General features: G+C 33.7%; 1 protein-coding gene across 2 annotated transcripts in view; it reads right to left on the reverse strand.

Annotated features, from left to right (window-relative positions):
• SHROOM2 (shroom family member 2) overlaps nt 1-18,473 on the reverse strand; it is a 241,454-nt gene that overhangs the window by 19,216 nt on the left and 203,765 nt on the right. Inside the window, exons 6-7 of one of the 2 annotated variants that reach the window (XM_051984545.1) lie at nt 3,332-3,409; nt 999-1,751 (exon numbers count right to left, since the gene is read on the reverse strand). In XM_051984545.1, coding sequence (XP_051840505.1) covers nt 999-1,751; nt 3,332-3,409 — 831 coding nt within the window. The remainder of the gene's footprint in view (nt 1-998; nt 1,752-3,331; nt 3,410-18,473) is intronic. The other variant, XM_051984544.1, reaches the window with a different exon arrangement.

The raw sequence follows: 18,473 nt of genomic DNA on the forward strand, positions 1-18,473 counted from the left end.
TATACATATATAATCTACATCAGATTGCTTGCTATCTTAGGGAAGGGGGAGGTAAGAGGACAGGAAAAAAAAAATTGAAACTCAAAATCTTAAAAAAATGAATGTCAAGAACTTTATGTGTAATTAGAAAAATAAAATACTATCAAAAAATAGAAAGAGAGGGAGACAGGACAGAGACAGAGACAGAGAGAAACAAAGAAACAGAGAGAGAGACAGGGACCCCAAAAGTGAACTTTTGAGTCCAGGCACTGTTTTTGTCTTTTTTTATTTAACTTCCTGACTTCCTGACACATAATAAGTGCTTCCATTCCTGACACATAATAAGTGCTTAATAAACATCTGCTGATCGACTGATTTGAAAGCTATACAATGTTCCCGAACTATGTTCTGCAAAACTCTAGTGTGCCATATGAAGCAAACTGAGATCCCATCATAAAATTTTTGTTTCTATTATTTCCTATCTAAAATAGTAAATGTGAAATAATATACAAATATATATTCCATGTGGCAATTTTTCAGTATGTCCTAATTTCATCTATTTTGCCCCAAAGTTTCTGTGATTACCGAGCTCTCCCTGCCTACCCTTTCTCCCCTCTCCTTTTATATCCTAGAATATGACACATCCCAGCATCATAAGAAGGCAACCATGGCAAAATAACTAAAAAGATGTCTTCGAATCAGAAAGATTTGGTTTTAAGTCACATACCGATTGTAAAATCCTGGGCAAACTACTCTCATTGTCCTTAAGAAAACATGTAAGGAAACAGCTGATTCATACTGATAAAAAGAATTTGTCTTCTAAAGAAATTCCTTACATCAATAAAATCACAGATCAGGACCCCTAGTGCCATATTTGTTGGTTTTGTCAATATATTTCCAGTTTTAAAAGTTTTTTTTTCCCTGTGACAGATTAATTTGGGAAAGGCTGCAGTAAGTTGTATAAAGACGTTGTAATGTGCCTATCTAATGATATGCTACCATCACCACCAAACAATTACCTGGCTGAGTTCTCATCCTGGACCAGCAATGGAGGTTTGTCAGTCAGTTTTTGGGGAGCAAACTGAGGTGAAGGAGACCGAGACGATTCCATCCTAGACTTTGGAAGATGACAGTATTTTGAAGACAAAACAGCTTCAGCTTTAAGATCTGATATTTCTTCATTTAAGTGCTGGCAGTCATTCTCTGAAAGAGCAGGTTGTAGCTGGGCACTGGCAAGCTTTTCACTAAATGTGGAAGGGCTCTGGGGAAGGGCAGGGGGATTTACACACACATCAGGAGAAGTGGGAGACTGAGAGGGACCGGGCCCGCTAGGGGCTGTGAGCAGGTGCTCAGCAGAGCTCCCAGCAGAGGATGTGGAGCAGTCCTGGCGCCTGTACTTAACGGCGTCCCGTTTGGGTGGGGGTGGCCTCTGAGGAGCTGGCCCCCGTCTTTTGCTGACTGATGCCGATTCTATCCACCAGGAATCTTCTTCCTTGCCTTGGGAGGAAGGATGGAGGCTGTCGTTCTTAGCGTGAGCTTCAGAACAGGTTGGAGGAGGTTCGTCAGAATCTTGGGTCTCTTCCTTTTCGTTCTCTTCTGAATATCTGTAATCACTAGGTAATGTCCCAGACCTGCCCCGGTTCTCCTGTGGCACAGCAAGCGGCTCTCTGGGGTGGGATGACTCGGTAGATTTCAACTTGCTGTTTAGGTTCTGATCTAGTGGATCTCTTTTTTCTCCTGGACTTTCTCCCTGATGCTCTGTATCTGCTGGCCTAAAAACAAAAGTAAAACAGTACTGAGCAAACTACTCTGTTCCACATCATCTCCCACATATTTATCATGCAAGCGATAGAAACTTTCAGATAGTATGCCAATAATAACTGCTCTGACCCACTTAAAGGATTAAAATCGACTCCTTCCTATTCCTAATGTAATGTGATGAGTAAGAGTACAGTATATATGCATATACATACATGTACAGTGTCATGCAATGCAATGATTTTATATAATAACTTAAAACATTCATTCTTTTAACTATCTGTGATTAAAACTTAAATTTCTGTGAATAAAATTGCAAAAGAACAAAATATGACTTTACTAAGTTTTTGAACATTCTTACTATAAGAAACAATTTATTAAAATGTATAACAGTTCCTTCATAAAGCTAACTCAAAATTATTTTAGAATATTTCTAGTCTTTCTCCCAAGATATAAATTAGCAAAAGAAATACACTGATAAAATTTATAAATGTATTGATACATTGGAGTTGGGGGAGGGAAGTAGAATATTTAAAGCATACGATTTGAATAAAGGCTACTTGTAACATTTATATAATACACACACAAATGTGTGTATGAATATATATGTGTACATGTATATATTTATGTGTATCTATACATAGCCATATATATATATACACACACACACACACACACACGTGTGAATTTACACATATTCTGCATGTCTATGTTTATAATGGCTGATAAGCTGGCTAATTAATGTTCATCAAATCATCAAACATCAATAAGTAGACTGTGCCTCTATTGACATTTCTACCTATTGCTTCTTCTTATATAGCACCCCAAAACAGAAAAAAACTGTTTCCCCTTAAATTTTTTATTTCCAAGTCTAACTATTTAGTTTGTTGTTTTGTTATTGTTATTGTTGCTCTAGTTTTAATTGAAATTTTTTGATTTAAGAACTTGCAATGAGGAGACCAGGATGAAACCATCAGGATGAAAACCCAAGTTTTGATACTGATCACACGGAGGAACTAATTGACCAGACATGTAATTTTACTGTTATTATATGTTAGCCACAAACATGCATGCATAAGAGATCATAGAACCTAAACTCATTTTCCAAAGGAAGAAACAATGATTTAGGTGAAATGTCTTGTCTAAGGTTACAAAGATTACAGGCATATAGGTGACATTAGAACTCAGGTCTCCTAGTAGACTTTCTGATAAAATACACTCTTACATTAAGGTTCTTCTAATGATTAGGGAAATAAAGCCACCTGGACAGGGTCTAAGATGTTCCAGCTAATCCTGATGTTCCATCACTCTATGGTGACTAATAAAATGGAAAGAATATTTCTTTTATTTTCAAATTCACAAACTACATAAGGGAAACTATCATTCCTCATGTTATTTAAGTGTGTCTGAAATGCCAATTCTATTTTATTTTTTGTTTTGCAAGGGTCACTTGCAATCCAGTTCACACAATAGATTCCATTTACATTTGGGCATTAGTCTCCCCCTATCTTATTGCACAGAAAGGCTACTCATACCATACCAACTACTGAAGGTCAAGGGCATGCTGAAAAGGAAAGAGAGCAAGTAAAGGTACCTCTGAGACCCTGAAAGAATGCAGGTTTGCTCTCTGCTTAGAGGAGGCTGAAGAGACACAGTGAGCTTAGAAAAGAAGCTGAAACAGAAAAAGCAAACAGAAAAGGCTTAAGATAACATGAACCCAACTTGAGAAAGTCAGCTTTTTTATTTGCATTAGGAAATACTAATAGAAGTTGAAAGTTATCAAAACAACATTGGCAAAACAAAAAGCGAACAATGAATGATACACAAAACCTCCTGGTTAAAAAAATACAGCAGAACCCTTTAAACACCATGAAAAATGACAATACACAAGGAAGGACAAGTCATACATCAGGTTTATACCACATATAGGTAGAATTTAATGCATTTCTACATAATATACCTCTTGTTTTTAAATCACTAACCTACTTTATTTAGTCTTTTAGGATAGGCTAAAGGGATTGAATCTGGGATTTCACTGGTATGGAATTTACATGTGAGGAAATTCCCTCTATCTAATGCAGGATGGTATCTTTTCTGAAACTTGACAGTCTTAGAAGATTGCCTAGGGCACTGAGAGGCTAATGCCAGGGAAATAGTTAGAATTGTTTCAGAGGTGAGACTTGAAGATGAGTTTTCTATCCATTATATCAATTCATTGCCAGTAAATTATCACTTAATAATTTTTAAGAAGCCACTTTATTAATAACTATGATTTCTACAGCCCAAGATATACTTTGGTTCAATATTACTTTTCTTTAAAAACATTTACTTAAAAATGAGTGATTCCCTTTGTCTATAAGATCATAACTTTAATGGATTCGACTGTAACTCTGTATGTGTGTGTATAGTTTAACATTTCTGTTAAACCTCTTCAAAGTGATCATTTACTCTTTCCTAATGCTTAGGGACAGGCAATATAAAATTTATTTGCTCACAAACTTTATAAATAAACTCTAATTCTACTGTGATTTGTAACCCAAAATCTGGTCCTTTAGGGTCATCATGGCATTTATAGCACCATAAATATGTACAAATGTCCATTTAAAAAGTTCTTTGTTAGTAAAGTGTTTTCCTGCAAATTCAGAAAACAAAAAATCTTTGGATTCTTTTGGCAAAGCAGAGAACTCATCTCTGGGGAGAAAAGCAATAGTAGAAAGCAAACAATGACTCGGTACCTAAGTTTGCTCCACAGTAAGAAAGAACAATATTGTTTCCTAATTTCTCTCTAACACTTTATCATATCATCATGCCATCTATAAGATTTATATCAAAGGAATACTTGATCTTTTTTTAAAAAAATTTTTTTTAATTAATTGTACTTTAACATAATTGGTTTCCTTTGTTATCCTATGCATTTTATTTTAGGTATTTTGAGAAGTAACTGGTAGTATCTGATCAATTAGTCTATGTATACACATGTATACAGTCCAAACTGTTTTTTTGACCCAATAATTGGGTCAATATTATCAAAAACTAGATTACCATTGCTCATTTGTTTCTTTATATTATATATCTAACTTGTTCCAATGATTAACTTCACTAATTTTTTGCCAGTACCAAATTGTTTAGACAATTATCACTCTGTGGTATTGAGATCTGGTACTTCTAGTTCCCTGCTATTCCTATTTATTCCCCATTGATTCTCTTAATATTCTTATCCTTTTCTCCTTTCAGATGAATTTTATTACTTTTTCTAGCTTTACAAAATAATTCTTTGGTAATCTGAATGGTATGGCATTGAATACCTAAATTAATTTAGGTAGTGCTATCATTTTTATTATGTTGGTTCAACCCACCCATGAGCAATTAATATTTCTCCAATTACTTAGATCTGCTTTTATTAATGTGAAGAATGTTTTTTTATAATTGTGTTCATATAATTCCTATGTGTGTTTTGGCAGGTAGCCTCAGAGCAGTATGAAAGGATGATGGAGGTAACCTTGGGTTGTGATTTGGCAAAGCATGACAGGATGACAGGACAAAGGGGTCTAGGATTCAAGAGTAGCTGTTAATGTGTGACAGACCAATTCAATAAGTCAAGCTTGTAAAGGTTTAAAAAAAAAAAAAAAAAAAAAAAAGAGAGAGACCAGAAGAGAGATGGAACTGGGAAAATTGAGATAGCTTAGAAAGTACAACAATAAGGATGAAAGATCATTTCAGTAGGAATGAAAGAAAATGAAAATTTGGAAGGAAAGTAGGTTGTGGTCAAAGAAAACAATTTCAGAGCTGTGGAGCATGGAGACAGAACAATTATGTGTAAGTGGTTAGATCAATGGTATAACCACCATTCCAATACATCCCTAAGGTGGAGTGAATGCAGAGATAATGGGAGTTTAGGAGGTTGATTGACTGGAAAGTCAGGTGTCTGAGAGAACACTAACATTATGTTGAAATCCCTAAGAATGTGGGAGAGGCAGGAGTTAAAGAAGAAAAGAAGACTATGAAATGGTAATGAACTCCTTGAGAATGGAGAAAATAGGAAGTTAGCTAGCAAACAGATAACATGGGATTGGTTAAACTGGGAGAGAAAGACAGAAAGAATAAATGATGGCAAAGGGACATCTTTGCTTCTACTGGCCAAGTGCTTCAAGAGCATAAACAGATCTCTCCCTCAGTTATTTCACCAGGAAGATATAAAATAGCATCATCAGCTCGGGATGCAAGGCATCCTAAAAGTGCTTAGCAGAATGATATGGACACAGTAGATGCTGAATAAATATTTACCAACTGATCTGAGCTAAAGTTGATGTTTTATCTGGTTACTTCAATTTATCCTGTTTCCATTTTGAATTATACTCATTGTCCAAAGCAAAAGAAAAGACAGAGAGGCATTCTGGTATCAGAGAAACAATTCAGAAAGAATTCAGCCCCTTCTACCTTAAAATCTATGATCCTTATGATCATATATGAGTAAGTACATTTTAATGAACAATTATAATTTGTTTTTTGGCTTGCCTAAAACAATCTAAAGAAAATACTTGGCCAACTGCTTCTTGATTGGCATAAACATAAGCTTCAAACAATATTTAAATTGATTTCTTCTTCCTCAAAAGCTAAGGAAATATAGTGAGAAGGATCTCAGAAATTTCACTACAGCATAATTCTGGATACCCAGTCTGCCTTTGTATGAAAAATTGCATTAAATGATATGTGAATTCTGATGGTTATTCCTGGGGGAAAACTAAGTCTTATAGCAGTATAAAATATGGTGATATCTTATTCCACACTTAATACAACTCCCTCCCTTTCATTTTGGTATTTTATTTTCTCAAACTCAAAATTAACATAAAATTTTTTGCACCAGGTTAATTGACATATTGTTAGATTTCTTTTTTCTTTTTTTTAAACCATTCACAAATTCAGTGCCCAAGACCACCAAATTTATTTCCATTAGGGCAGATTGTGAGAATTCAAGAAATCAAGGTCACAGAAAATAAAAGGTCAAAGATAAAAATTACAATAAAATGTGAAATCTATTCTGCAAAATGTTTTAACTGGTAGACTAAACATGATTCAAGTCAAAATTATGTGGACAGTGAGCATTTCCAATTTGATTCATTGGGATTTCTTTCTCATTTTTTGTCTGCATTTAAGGACAATAGTAAACAATAAACACAGTATTTAAAAACAACAAAAAAAAAAAAAAAAAAAAAAAAAAAAAAGGCAAAACAAAGACAACAGAATATTCCCCAAACTCCTCAAGGCATGGATAAGCTTCAGTGAACATTTTAGACCATAAAGTAAAATTATACAAAGAGGAAAAAGTGGGGGTAGCTGCATTCCAGAATCAGAGTCATTTACATTCAGCATGGGTTGGTTGCTTCATTCTCATGCAAAACATGCTAATTACATGTTACCATGGAGAGAATCAGGCTCAGAAAGGAGAAAGAGAAAGCAAGCTTCAGAAAGCAGCAAAATGACCCAGGAAAAACCTGTGAAATAGTATAACAACATCTTTTAACTTGGAAGAATTTGGAATTTTAAGGTACATCATAGAAAATACAAAGCCAATGTTAAAAGACTCTTAGGAAAAGAGAGACATTTGGAAAACCGCTCAAGATTTTAAATGTTTTATAGTAGATAAGAGAGGGGAAAAAAAATTAGAGAAGCTTTTTTCCCCCCTTCTTCACATTTTAAATGTCTTTTGATAAAACTCTCATTAAAAAACAAAACAAAACAAAAACCTGTCAGGAGACATTCATCTCCTATTCATCTTTTTCTAAATAGATGAATACTATTCATCATTTCTAAAAATTGACATTCCCTTATATCTGTTGACACAATTACTAGGACCAAGATCATACTAGGAAATTCATGAAATTTGTGGCTAAATCCTCTTCTCTAATAGATGTTCTCACAACTCATTGTGCCTCAGTTTTCTCTTCTGTAAGATAAAGTAACTGGTTATTTTCTCCCCTTTGGAGTACTATAGAACAAATGTGAACAATTAACTGTTTCCAGACAATGTTCGAAGTCTCTGAAAAACAAGATTTGTGCTTCTTACTTATAATTAGGTACTATATGAATTTCATTTAAATGAGAATAACTCCACTAACTAAACATTATTTAGAATCTACTTAACATTTTCTATTTTGACACTTTACTGTAATCATTTTAACCCAAGAAATCTCTATGAATAAGACTAGCATAATTAGTTCCAATTTACTTAAGTAAAAGAAAACTAATGTCTGGGAAAAGTTTTTAGGATCTAGTCCTATATTCTTATACTATGAATGACAAATCAGGTACAAATAGATTAAGATATCATAGTAAAAGACATCATTAAAAAGATGCCTATCTGGAAAAAGAGATGTGCTAGTCAAAGTGACAGTAACAAATGATCTGCCTATATTATAATACTAGTTCTATAATATAAAAAAAGTCTCTCAGCACACTCAGGAGGCCTACTTTTGGAAAAATAATGGGGGGACAGAGACAAGATTTGCAGAGAGGTTAAAAAAGTGAGTTTGGATTTTAATCTGTAGGTTGAGGTCAGGTAATAAATAACTAACTTGAGAAGACTTTCTATCTGATTCTCAGTGCAAGATGGAATTATTGGAGTCTATTGAGGGAGAATGACATGATCGGAATTACAGTTCAGGGAAATTAAATTAGCAGCTGGGTACTGTGAAACTTAAATCAGGAATAAGAATTAGTATTCTCAAAGTGTAAAAACCACTGATTATTATTAATATTATTAAACTCTAAGAGTCTCAGTTTCTTTTTCTATAAGATATAAATATTATAAGTCTACGACACAAAGTTGTGGTGTGGAAAGTAATTTGTAAACTACAAAATGACACATAAACATGAGTTACTATTATCTTCTTTCTTTGTTGCATCAATACCAACATATTTAAAGTAGATTAAATACATATAAATACTCCTGTCTAAAGATATTGACATGGAGGAGGAATATTTGGCTCTAGCTTCCAAAAAATGGCCATGAATAAATACCATAGGATAAATTTGCAGTTGAGGAAGAACTCACAGGTCCTCTAAACACAGGATCAGATGATGATAGATTTAACATTGGAAGGAACCTTTAAATCCTCTCATTTTATAGATGTTGAAACTGAGACCCAGAAACATCAAGTGATTTGTTTAGGAGATAACATGCAGCAAAATTAGAATTTAAACACAGATCCTCTGAAACTAGAATTGTAATAATAGTAAGCATATATATAGCTTTAAGATTAGCAAATTACTTAAAAAATAATAATGAATAAAAAAGAGCATTTATATATTGCTTACTATGTGCCAGGCATTGTGCTAAATATTTTACAAATATTACCTCATTTGCTTCTCTCCTTACAATAATCCTGATAGTTGGTTGCTGTTATTACTCACATTTTACAAATAAGAAAACTGAGGCAGAAAGAAGTTAAATGACTTGCCCAAAATGTGTCTGATCAAACATTTCTTAGGTATGTGATCCTGAGCATGACCCTTCACCCTATTTGCCTCAATTCCTCATTTGTAAAATGAACTGAAGAAGGAAATGGCAAACTACTCCAGTGTCTTTGTCAATAAAACCCTAAATGGGATCATGAAGTATAAGGCAAATGAAAGACTTCTGTCTCCAGCCAAGTCCAACACCAGCCACTGAATCCACCACCAAATTTTCTCCATCACTTTGTATTACACATTCCAATAGGGCTATAAGAAAATTTGAAATTTTCTGCAAAGATATTTAAACTGCTAGAATAATTCCCAAGACCCACTACATTCAATATGAATGTGTGTATATTCAATTTAGATGTTACTTAGAAATTAAAGTTTTTAAAATTATGTTTCCCCTGAAAATAAATATGAAATTAATTTAAACAGAAAAACAAGCAGCAGGCATTTCAAAAAACGATTTGCTACATTAATAAAGTAATACCCCGCCCCCCCAAAAAAAATACCCCACCACCAGATAAAATAATTAGTTTTCAACATTCAATTATTATCAAGTACTTAATTGAAATGCAAATACAAGACACTCCAATATATAGTTTCCCTAGGGGAAAGGAAATGCAAAAAATGGACAAAAACAGATTCTAATCCCTTAATGTACTTATATTTGGTATTTACCAAATGTTGCCTACTATATTATATGTGTATGTATGTGTATATGTCACAAGAAATGCAAAAGTAAAGTAGTATGAAATTGAGAACAGAAAGATCATAGATTTAGAAGAGAAAGAGACCTTAGAGACTGCTGAATCCAAGCCCTATATTTTACAGATAGGAAAATTGAGGCCCAAAGCAACAGAAAGGGTAATTATCTCAGGAGGTGTAAGAGATTACGTCAATTTGCTAGGGATCACAGACATTTCTGAGTGTAATTAATTTTTAAAAGAAATAAGCTTTTATTTAAGTATACATAAATGACTTTCAGAAAAATTTGCTGTAAAATAATCTGGTTTCCATTTTAAAAAGAGATAGATGTGACTGAAAACAATTTGGTTATAATAAAATCAAACATTTGAAGGAAAACATTATTTTGGGTTATTTTTAACAGTGCTACACTGGGTTCAAATTGTCATATATTTCCAGAATTTTTAATGTTAACAGGACCATGGATTTAGGTATGGAAGATATCTTTGAGAGGCTATCAGAACCAATCCCTATATTTTCCAGATGAGGAAATAATACCTACAGAGGTTCACATGGGGAGCGATTCGCAAAAGCAGAATTTGAATTCAAAACTTCCAGACTCTCAAGTCTAATACTCTATTAATTATACCATTTTATTTCTCAAATTATTTGCTTCAAAAATTATCAATGACACATCATGCAGAAATTTGATAGTTTAAAAAAAAAAATGCAAACCTACACACAACTTGATTAAATCCAAGACAATTAATTCTTTGCTTTTTGGAAGAGGAGAGGTAAGAACCCATTCCAATGTCTGACTTTCCATTACATTATTTAAACTTAACACTCTGAAAACTACAAACAAGAGGACTTGCATACAATATAGTAGGACCTTAATAAGTGGTTGTTATGTTAGACCAGGTGGACAACATTCTGATCCTACCAGTAATAGATAGCAAAACTCCTTTTGTAATTCCCTACCTTTCCAAGCACAAAGAATCATTCTAGGTACTTAATAAGTGTGTGTGTGTGTGTGTGTGTGTGTGTGTGTATAAAATATCATTCTAGTTACTTAAGTGTGTGTGTGTATATATAGTCAATAACAACTTCCATATTAAAAGAAACCAATTGATATTCTCTGCATTCAGTCTCTATATGAAACTGAATCTCAGAATATTTTAGTTCTGACTGTAATAAAGCATAAAAACCAATATCAATACATACCAACATATAAACTACTAAAATTCACATTCACTTTAACTGAAGTAAGTACCCAGAAGAAAAACAAGTATCTCGTTATAAAAATATCTGGAGGGATTTAGCTTTAATTCCCATAAAAGAACTAGGAAGAACACCAGGATTTCTTCACATGGAAGATTAGCATGCATATAGTTTTTCCTTAATCTTAATTTTTAAAAATAGTTTTTTTGCTGTTATTTAAAACTGGGCAAACTAGAACAAACATAAGTACTTTCAGGCAAAAAAAAAAAAAAAAAGAAAAAAAAAGAGAAATTAATATGGAATCCCACAACTCCATTACATACAGTTTGCAATTCTTTTCACAATTAGTTGTATAACAAATTCAATACTTTACTTTCAATGCTGTCTTGCTTATCTGTCTCCTTTTGAACTGCTATTCTTTTCTGCATACTTTTTAACAAATGCTGCAATGGCTCTGTTTTTTCTTCACACCACTATCTTTGCTACACCCACTCCTTTCCAAAACTTCCATCCATTTAAAAAAAACAAAACAAAAAACCTTTGTCATAAACAATTATAACCATGCAAAATGAATCCAAACATCAACTCTGTCAAAAAAATGTTTAATTCAATCCAGACCCATCTTTGTCAGGTGGTAGGTGCATATTATACTTCATTATTAATTTCCTAGAATTGGAGTTGAGCACTGCAGTGATCAGAGTTAAGGCTTTAAGATTTTATTTTTCTTTATAACATTGTAGTTACTGTAAAATTATTCTCTTTATTCTGCTCAATTTATTCTGTATTAGTTCTTATAAGTCAAAATTTATAAATATATATATATATATATACATATATATATACACACTGTGTGTGGCGCGCGCGTACCTGATCAAACATTTCTTAGGTATGTGACCCTGATCATGTCCCTTCACCCTCTTTGCCTCAATTCCTCATTTGTCAAATGAACTGAGGAAGGAAATGGCAAACCACTCCAGGGTCTTTGCCAAGAAAACCCTAAATGGGGTCATGGTTTCTCATATATAAATTTATAAATTATAAGTAAATCAGGTTTTCCTGAACCTATTCTTTGTGTTATTTCTTATAACACAAAACTATTTTATTATATTCATCTATCATAATTCATTAAAGTCATTCTCCAATTGATAAGGGTTTGTTTTTTAATGATCTTTAAAAATAACTTTGGTCCTCAGTCTTTTGAACTATTTAGGTATTCTTCTATATGAATATGAGACAATGGTCCAACACTTTTGAGAAGTAATGCTATGGCGGAGTGTTTCTATTGGGCTTATATTCCAAAGAAATACTAAAGAAGGGTAAGGGACCTGTATGTGCCAAAATGTTTGTGGCAGCCCTGTTTGTAGTGGCTAGAAACTGGAAATTGAATGGATTCCCATCAATTGGAGAAGGCTGGGTAAATTGTGGCATATGAATGTTATGGAATATTATTGTTCTGTAAGAAATGACCAGCAGGATGAATATACAAAGGCTTGGAGAGACTTACATGAACTGATGCTAAGTGAAATGAGCAGAACCAGGAGATCATTATACACTTTGACAACGATATTGTATGAGGATGTATTCTGATGGAAGTGGATTTCTTTGACAAAGAGATCTAACTCAGTTTCAATTGATAAATGATGGACAGAAGCAGCTACACCCAAAGAAAGAACACTGGGAAAGGAATGTGAACTATTTGCATTTTTGTTTTTCTTCCTGGGTTATTTTTACTTTCTGAATCCGATTCTCCCTGTGCAATAAGAGAACTGTTTGGTTAAGCAAATAGATATTGTATCTAGGATATATTGCAACATATCTAACATATATAGGACTGCTTGCCATCTAGGGGAGGGGGTGGAGGGAGGGAGGGGAAAAATCGGAACAGAACCAAGTGCAAGGGATAATTACCCTGGCATGGGTTCTGTCAATATAAAGTTATTATAAAATAAAATAAAATATTTAAAAATATATATATGCTTGATGTTATTTGTTTTTATACTCATTTCTGGATATATTTATATCCTACCCTCAATTTTTTTAATAATAAAGAAAAAAAAAAGATTCTAACAAAATCAAATGGCTGTTACAAGGTGCAAAGTGTACATGATACTACACCACTGTAGGAGTTTATCCCTTCAAAGAAAGGAGGGATGTTTTATCATGGGTTTTCTAGGGCCAAGACTGTTCATTTCACACGTTCTACTGTACCATCCTGGAGGCCATCTTCCAATCTCAAGGAAAAGGCAAGGCTGGTGACTTTGCACAGCCCTCCCTCACTTCAATCCGATTTGTTTGCAAATCCCAGCGTCACCTTGCTGATATCATGGTCCTAACTAGAACCAAGTAGATTCCCCACCTAACTATTGGGGAGTGGAGAGTCAAGGAGAAGGAGAGAAATCAGGGACCGACATGCTCATATCATACCTGCATTAATATAATGGTAAAATATGATTATGTTTAGCAGTAGATTATTTTGGAAGCGATATTATATAAATAGATGTTAGTAAAACAGAGAATTCTGTCAGCTTTCTACTTCAATTTCCTAGTTATATTAGTTATCTCATCAATTCAGAATTTCATTCCAATGAGGCAGATTATCATCCATGCCCATCTTTTCTACCAGGAACAAGGTCAGTTAATTTGATTGTGATTTATGACTTGGCATTGAGTAAGAAAACCATATTTAATATAAACAGGACAGGAATTTGAGAGAACAGTACTTTTATACCAAAATCATACAGAATAAAACACATACCACAGTCAGATTATGTCCTAGATATAATGTGCCACTCTCCAGTAAGCAAATACTGTTATTATTTCAAAACCCACAACTGTAAAAGTTATAACTGATTGCAAAAGTGTTAAAAGTTGTAGAAATCACACAAAAAATTACTAATTTACTATGTCATTCTCAATTATGTTTTTTAATGAGAAAACTCTGGAAATATCTATTATAATTAGTCAGAAGTTCAAGGTACATATAAAACTTGTATTCTTGTTTAATCAGGGGTGGTCAAACTAAATGAGAAACAGGGAGCACAACAATCAGGAGCCCTGCAAGCACAAAATGACTTCGAAAACTCTACATGAACATTATCTATATTTTATTGTATTTTTATTTGTTGACTATTTTCGATTCCCTTTAATTTTGTTTGGGCAACACCAAGGAGCATGTAGGTCTTTTCAACATTAATGAACAGTGGCCCACCCTTTGAATCAGAAAGGTCTGGATCAAGACGTTTCTCTTGACATGTCAGCTATTATGTCATGAGGGAAAACCTCCATTGCTTTATTTTTTTAAACTTGCATTGCTTTTGATAAATTAACTACTAATAATGAACCTGACAATGAACCATAGGATGCAAAGGTCTGAATACTTTTTTTCAAGAAGTGAGTTGGAAGATATTGTACAGGTAGAAAAGGGGGGGCTTCTCAGATGCTAAGTAGACTTCCAATGTAGGATATACCCCAAAGTGGCACAGAATGAGAAGGTGCACACAGGTTACACCCCTCTTTCTAAGTTCCTTATTACTATAAAATTGTAGTGTATGATTGTGATGGAATACTACTATGCTATAAGAAATGATGAGTCAATAACCTTAGAAAAAACATACAAAGACTTGCATGAAATAACAAAGATCAAGTTGAGCAGAACCAAGAGAATTTTGTATATAATAACAGCAATATTATTTTAAGAGTGTCTTTGAGCAAACAAGTCATTTTAACTATCACAAATATTCAAATTAAAGATAAAGGACAGACATATGTACAGAATAATTTATATTTATATTTATATATATATTATATATACACATATATACCCCTATTTGTGTCTAATGGCAGCCTTCTCCATAAAGTAAGGAAAAGGAAGGGAAGGAAAAAAAAGGGGAGGGAGAAAGAAGAGAAGAAATTTACTTGATAACTTATTTTTTTAAAAAGGAATAGCAATTTGTACATAACAGATTTGCAATTTCATGTGCAATCATTTTTTTTAAAACTATTATTATGTTAAGGAGATGTTTTATTCTACAAATTTAAAAAATTGGGGAGGGGGGAAGAAGAATACTACTATCTTCTCAGTTATTGAAGATTGCAACTTCAATATCATGCTCAACTCATACTTGCCCTAAATATCTAATATCTTGTCAAATTTTGTTGTTTTTACTCATATCCTGCATATATATGTCCCCTTTTGTCTACTCACACACTTTCCACTCTTGTTCAGAACTTTTATCATCTTTCACTTGAACTACAGCAATAGCTCCAAATTGGTCCTCTTGATTCATGTCTTTCTCTACTCCAATTTAACTTTTACTCAGATGCCAATATGATTTTCCCAACAATAAACTGGGAAAACATTTTTATAGTCAAAGGTTCTGATAAAGGCCTCATTTCCAAAATATATGGAGAATTGACTAATTTATAAGAAAGCAAGCCATTCTCCAATTGATAAATGGTCAAAGGATATGAACAGACAATTCTCAGACGAAGAAATTGAAACTATTCATAAACATATGAAAATATGCTCCAAATCATTATTAATCAGAGAAATGCAAATTAAGATAGCTCTGAGATATCGCTACACACCTGTCAGATTGGCTAGAGTGACAGGGAAAGATAATGTGGAATGTTGGAGGGGATGTGGGAAAACTGGGACACTGATACATTGTTGGTGGAATTGTGAACACATCCAACCATTCTGGAGAGCAATTTGGAACTATGCTCAAAAAGTTATCAACCTGTGCATACCCTTTGATCCAGCAATGTTTCTACTGGGCTTATACCCCAAAGAGATACTAAAGAAGGGAAAGGGACCTGTATGTGCCAAAATGTTTGTGGCAGCCCTGTTTGTAGTGGCTAGAAACTGGAAATTGAATGGATGCCCATCAATTGGAGAATGGTTGGGTAAATTGTGGTATATGAATGTTATGGAATATTATTGTTCTGTAAGGAATGACCAGCAGGATGAATATAGAGAGGATTGGCAAGACTTACATGAACTGATGCTAAGTGAAATGAGCAGAATCAGAAGATCATTATATACCTCAACAATGATGCTGTTTGAGGATGTATTCTGATGGAAGTGGTTCTCTTCGATAAAGAGAGCTAATTCAGTTTCAATTGATCAAGAATGGAGAGAAGCAACTACACCCAAAGAAAGAACACTGGGAGATGAATATAAACTGCTTGCATTTTTGTTTTTCTTCCCGGGTTATTTATACCTTCTGAATCCAATTCTCCCTGTGCAACAAGAAAACTGTTCGGTTCTGCACACATATATTGTATCTAGGATATACTGTAACCTATTTAACATGTAAAGGACTGCTTGCCATGTGGGGGAGGGGGTGGAGGGAGGGAGGGGAAAAATCGGAACAGAAGTGAGTGCAAGGGATAATGTTGTAAAAAATTACCCTGGCATGGGTCAATAAAAAGTTATTAAAAAAAGAGAGAGAGAGAGAGAGAGAGAGAGAGATAGATAGCCCCCCACCATCTTAGGAGTTGGGCTCCTGGATACACAAGCTAAACACATACTTCTTGTTGGGGCACGTTGGCAAGGGCAGATGAAAGGGGTATAAGTACAGGACAGCAGAAGGAAAGAGAGGAAGCAGAAGAAGGGAAAGATGATGTAACCAAGCAATAAAGCTTCTCTAACTGCAAAAAAAAAAAAAAAAAAAAAAAATATATATATATGTATATATATATATATATATATATATGATTTTCCTAAAGGAAAAGGACTGTGTCATCCCCTTATTTGTCAAAATCAAGTATCTCCCTTTTACTTCTAAGATAAAATAGAAACTCCCCTGAATGGCTTTTCTTTTCACTCATTCCCTTCCTCAGCTACTTGTACTTTCCATTTTATATCATATCTATCCTATAATACATCAGGTTATTTTTATGTATTCTTCACATTAAAATGTGAACTCTTTGAGAGAAGGGGACCACTTCTTCCCCTTTCTGGCTAACATAGCACCTCTTAATAAATGTCTTAGTTGACTGTTGGAGAGAGTGTCCATTTCAATGTGGTTACTAATTTGATGAATTCTTGAAGTGAAGTAGGAATCTGATGGATAAAGATTTTAAATACTAAGCAAAGAAGCTGAGACTTTATCCTTTAGGTAAGAGGAATTCCTTGAAGATTTTGAAGAGATTATTAGGATAATCATAGCAAAGTTGAAAGAAAATTAATCTGATTATGGAAATACTCATGACAGAGAACAATTAGAATTCTTTAGCAGAGATAACATCTTGGATAGTACTTTTCTCAAAGTGGTTCTTTAAAAAAACACATTTAGTCCTCTACATAAAATTTTCAGGGCCAAAAGTAGCCAAAACAAGAATACATTTACACCTCTTTTTGTCTTCATGCAGAATTAAGAAGTATCATAATCAATCTCTCTTGAGCATTGGACAAATATCCACCATGATATGAGACCTAAAAGCTTCTATTTTTATTCTTTGTACTTGATAGAAATCCTCAAAGAAAAAGAAAATAATCTACAATTTTCTCTTAGGTTCAATTTCCAATTATTTCATTATTTCCACCAAGGATTTAAATTGACAAACCCAAATAAGTCAGTTATCACCTATAATGTCTGAAAGAGCTAGACCAACAATGTGCTAGCTTTAACAATTGATAACTACCTTCAGAAAGTCAGAGTGCTTTGACTTTTTTCAACGTATTATGTAGAAAGAAAAAAAAAAAGGATGAAACATTCAAAGTTTTCTTTGGCTCTTTTCATTTGCCTGAACTCGGATACTGAACAATATTTGAGACCAATAAATCATTTGGAAAAGCAAAAAACAAAAAGAAAGAGATAAACCCATAGCAGCTTCTTCCTCTCCTCCTCTCCCTACCCCATCCATTCACAGCAGAATCAAAGACTTTATGGAGATATGTACTGTTTACAGGTATACCTGTATGTATACCGTATGGAGGTATGTATTGTTTATAGAATAATAAAATTTTAAGCTATGTGATGTTTAGAAGCATTATTTTGAGGTAATATTCCAATTTATAAATTATAATATGTGCCAGTATTTGTGTGTGACGATATTTTTTAAGGAAAGGCCTCTCCCTAACTCTGTGTTTCTCAGACCCATGCCATCTCCTGTTGATTTACTAAACTTTACAATTATTTGCAATTTTACAATTTATACTTTACAATCATTATCTCATTTGGTTCTGAAAACAACCTTGGGATTGGATTCTACTATTATCCCCACTTTATACATGAAAACTACTTCAGCAAGAGAGGCTGAGGGAGGTGGTTCATAAAGCTATTATGTTTCCCAAAGGACTGGGGTTTTCCTGTATCCAGATCCAGTGTTCGAACCACTCACCACTTAGCTGTCAAGACAGAGAGCTG

This window comes from Antechinus flavipes, chromosome 3 (genome assembly GCF_016432865.1).
Source record: "Antechinus flavipes isolate AdamAnt ecotype Samford, QLD, Australia chromosome 3, AdamAnt_v2, whole genome shotgun sequence".
Taxonomy (NCBI): Eukaryota; Metazoa; Chordata; class Mammalia; order Dasyuromorphia; family Dasyuridae; genus Antechinus; species Antechinus flavipes.